Consider the following 4166-nt stretch of genomic DNA (forward strand, 5'->3'; position numbering starts at 1 on the left):
TAGGGAGGTGTGTGTGTGTGTGTGTGTGTCTGTGTGGAAGCGGTTTGCGCTCCGCGGCGGCGCGGCCCCTTTAAGACGCGGGGGAGGGGAGCGTGGCGGGGCCCGCCACCGCCCCGCGGCGGCCACGCCCACTCCCCTCCGCCCCGCCCGGCCCTGAGGGGGGGGCGGGGGGCGTGGCCTGCCAGCGCACAAAGGCGCGCGGAGGCGGGGGGGCGGGGGGGGGGGAGCGGGTTCTCCCCTTCCCGCCTTCAGCCCGTCTCGCGCCGCGGCTGTCGTGAGGAACGGTCGCCCTCAGGGCGGGGGGGGGGGGGGAGGCGACGGGCGGCCATGAGGGCCCAGGGACCCCTCGTCCTCCCCGCACCCGGCCCGTAGGGGCCAGCCCCGGGCTGCGACGCTGCCCGCTGGTTGCGGGGAAGCCGCCTCCGTGCCTCAGTTTCCCCCCGTCTCCTCACCCGGGCCGCGGGTCTCTCGCAGGGCCAGGGGAAGGCGACGCCCGCCATGAGCTCGTCGGCGCTGTTGGCTGAGGGTCCCCCTCGACCCGCCGGTGTTGCTGGCCGACATCAAGACGGAGCCCCCCCGAGGAGCTGCTGGCCAGCGACTGCGGGCCAGCCCCAGGCCGAGCCCGTGGATCTCTCCCTCAACAAGTCCAAGGTGGTGGCGGCTTCGGCCCCCGCCACGCCACCGCCCCCACCTCGGTCCAGTCGTCCCCCTTGCTGGTGGCTCCCCCTCTCCCCGCTCCCACCACCGTCTCCATCTCGCCCTCCGGCCTCAGCTCCAACCTCGGCCATCCCGGCTGTCCTCTCGCCCGGCTCCATCCTGGCCTCCACGCAGGGCAGCGGCGGGCAGCAGATCCTCCACGTCATCCACACCATCCCCTCCGTCAACCTGCCCAGCAAGATGGGCAACCTCCAGACCATCCCCGTGGTGGTCCAGTCCCTCCCCGTCGTCTACACCACCATGCCCACCGACGGCGTCACCGCCATCACCGTACCCCTCATCGGGGGGGGACGGCAAGAACGCCGGGTCCGGTAAGGGTGCGTCTTCATGGGAACCTTGAAATTGTGTGAGGGGGGGGGTGTCCCACCGCGTGGAGCAGGACCGCTGAAGGGGGATGCGATTTTTCCACCCTGGGGTGTGTCCCCCCCCCCACCGTCTGCCTCCTCACATCTGCCACCTTCACCCAAAGCAGCCCCCCCCCCCCCCCCCCCCGCCCCCCAAGGGGGGGGCATGGGGAGGGCAGGGGACAGGGCGCTGCCTGCCCTGCCTGTGTGCCACCCATCCCGCTGCTGGCAGCCTGCCTGCCCTTCCCGCTGGCTGCCTGCTGCCAGCGGCTCTGGTTTCAGTTCAGCTGCCCGCCCTTCCCCGCCGCGCCCCCCCCCTTCCCCATTCCTTTCCCCGGGGCATTCCCACCTTATCCAGGGTGGGGGCCCTGGATCTCCCCTTCCTCCAGGCAGGAGCAGGCAGCCGAAAGGGGTTCCCCCCACCCCCCAAGTCGTGCCCCTCCATATCTCCGGTCCCCATGGCAGTGGGCGGCTTCTCCGTCTCCCCAACTTGGTTTTACATTTTGGGGGGGGGGGGGTGGAGCAGCATTTGGGGCAGTGTGGGATCCGGGGGAGGGTTGTCCCTCTGGTGCAGGGGTGGGTTTTTTTTTGGGGGGGGGGTATATCTGTTCTCTGCTTACGAGCCTCACCCCCTCCCTCCTTATTTCTCAATAGCTTTTCTTTCCCGCACTCCACCAGTGAAAATCGACCCGGGCTCCATGTACCCCATGGACATGAACAGCGACAGCGAGGACAGTGCCTCCGAGAGCGGCCCAGCCCCTTTCCAGGACCTCCAGAGAGAGTGAGTCTTCTCGTGGGTGTCCCCCACTATGTACCCCCCCGCCCCCACCCTCGTGTCCCTGATCACCCCGTGGGGTCCACGGTTGCTGTGCCCTCCATCCTTCCCTCCTCCTCTTCCTCCCGGCAGGCCGGCGGCGCGGGGGCAGCGAGCCGATTCCCCCGACCTGAAGAAGCGGCGCATCCACCAGTGCGACTTCGAGGGCTGCAATAAGGTCTACACCAAAAGCTCCCACCTCAAAGCTCACCGGCGGATACACACGGGTAGGGGCCAGCGCCGCGCACACCGCCCGCCCTGCCCGGCAGGGGGCAGGATCGGTGCCCCCGGCTCCCGAGGAGCTGCAGGGGGAGGGGTGGGGGCGATGGTGGTCCATCCCTGCGCTCAGGGGTGGCCTTTTAGGGGTGCCGGCACCCTGTGCTAGGGCTGGGGGACACTTTGGGGGATCGGGGGGCACTTTGGGGGTGCTGGCACCCTCTGCAAAAAACGTCAGGAGGCCCTTCGGGGGCTCAGGGGTATGTTTTTGGGGGTGCCAGCGCTCTCTGCTAGGGCCTGGGGGGGTGTGTGTCGGCACCCTGTGCTGGAGAATGGGGTGTGCCCCTTGGGGTCTCCAGGGTGGCCTTTTGGGAGTGCTGGTACCCTCTGCCAGGGTTTGTGGGTCCCTTGGGAGCACTGCAGGCTTTGGGGGGGCCCTTGGGCTCTGTGCTGGCCCTTTGGGGGTGCTCGGTACCTCAGGCCATGGCCCAGGGACCCTCCTGCCCTCAGGTCTGGTTACGGGGGGGGCTCCCCCTTCCTCACCACCCCCAGCACCCTGGGGTCCCTCTACCGGGGAGGGCTCCTGGACCCCCCCCATTGTGTGCTCGGGGCTCCGTGGGACCCCAGGCTCTGCCGTGGGGCGCCGCTGCGGCCGTCCCCGGGTGAGGACAGCGGGGGTGCTGCCCGCGGGAGGGTGCCATGGCGGAGGGCACCCCCTCCCCACCCACACCCGGGGGTGCCCTTTGTGGTCCCCGGTGGGGGGGTGCGCCCCCCAAAATACCCTCCCGGGCCTCGCTGGTGGCGTGGGCGCGGGGCTGGTGCCACCCAAAAAGCCCCACTCGTGCAGACCGGTGGCGCCAACGACCCGCGCTGGGCGAGCGCCGGGATGCTAAGGGGGGGGGGGGGGTGTGTGACAGCCTCCACTGTAGCCCCAAAACCTGGTGCTTTTTTGCCTGCGCTGACCCCTCTCCGCTCCCCCTGGCGCAGGCGAGAAGCCCTACAAGTGCACCTGGGAAGGCTGCACCTGGAAATTCGCCCCGCTCCGACGAGCTGACCCGGCACTTCCGCAAGCACACGGGCATCAAGCCCTTCCGCTGCTCGGACTGCGACCGCAGCTTCTCCCGCTCCGACCACCTCGCCCTCCACCGCCGGCGGCACATCATGATGTGAGGAGCCCCGAGGGTCCTGGGGCACCTCGCTGGGACGGCGGTGGGAAATGAGAGCGCATCCCCCTCCCCACCACCCCCACCACCATCTCCTGCTTCTCCGGCCGCGGTGGAGGGACTATGGGAGCCCAGAGGCTGAGCTCTGCCCGGCGGCGAGCGAAACTGTGGCCGCTCCAGGAGCCCCACCGGCACAAGATGTAAAAAGATGGCATCGGACTGCTCCTCCTCCTCCTTTGCTCCCGTTTTTTTGTGTTTTTTTTTTTCCTTTTTCTGGGCTTCTCCTCCCCGTTTGCAACATCTGGAGGCTCCTCCTTGACTCCTCACCCGGGATTCACCCAGCAGCAGCCTCCAGACCTCCCCGTCCGCCTCTTCAGCCTCCGGCCCATCTCCATCTCCTGCGCTCGCTGGCCCCCTACCGCCCTCCCGGTGCCCGTGGGGCAAAATCTGGGAGCCACGGCAGGGACAGAGGAGGTGAGGGGGCTCCACCATCGCCCCCCCTGCAGTAGCCATTGGCCTCTTTCCTCTCCAGCGAGCCGCCACCACCTCTCCATCCCCAGCCCTGCGTGTCCCTGTCCCCGTGGGAAAGGGGACCCTGGCACCTCGCCTCTCGCCGCACCCCCTCGCTGGCCTTCGCAGGAGGTGAAGGAGGAGGAAAAGGAAGAGCAAGAAATGGGTGAAGGGGAGGGGGAAAAAACCAACAACCCAAGAGCAGCCCACAAACAAAACCACCACCGAGGAAAAAAAAAAAAGGGAAACTTTGCGGAACGTGGAAACTGTGATTTTACGGAGTTTTAAGGGGGGGGACACACACTCGGGGACACGGAGGGGGGGGAGGGCAGGAGCTGCCAGCTCTCGGGTTTGGTTGTTTTGGGTTTTTTTGAAGACTATGGGACAGCTGAACCGTTTTCT

General features: G+C 68.1%; 1 protein-coding gene across 1 annotated transcript in view; it reads left to right on the top strand.

Annotated features, from left to right (window-relative positions):
- Positions 1 to 3308, top strand: part of LOC147414939 (Krueppel-like factor 8) — a 6111-nt gene extending 2803 nt beyond the window's left edge. Inside the window, 11 exon segments of the mRNA XM_086469881.1 lie at positions 475 to 528; positions 530 to 571; positions 573 to 602; positions 604 to 684; positions 687 to 776; positions 778 to 999; positions 1001 to 1028; positions 1716 to 1860; positions 1969 to 2102; positions 3079 to 3128; positions 3130 to 3308. Coding sequence (XP_086326007.1) covers positions 475 to 528; positions 530 to 571; positions 573 to 602; positions 604 to 684; positions 687 to 776; positions 778 to 999; positions 1001 to 1028; positions 1716 to 1860; positions 1969 to 2102; positions 3079 to 3128; positions 3130 to 3261 — 1008 coding nt within the window. The 3' untranslated portion in view covers positions 3262 to 3308.
- The last annotated feature ends 858 nt before the right edge of the window (positions 3309 to 4166 follow it).

The sequence above is a fragment of the Leptosomus discolor genome, chromosome 9 (assembly GCF_034619465.1).
Source record: "Leptosomus discolor isolate bLepDis1 chromosome 9, bLepDis1.hap2, whole genome shotgun sequence".
Classification (NCBI taxonomy): domain Eukaryota; kingdom Metazoa; phylum Chordata; class Aves; order Leptosomiformes; family Leptosomidae; genus Leptosomus; species Leptosomus discolor.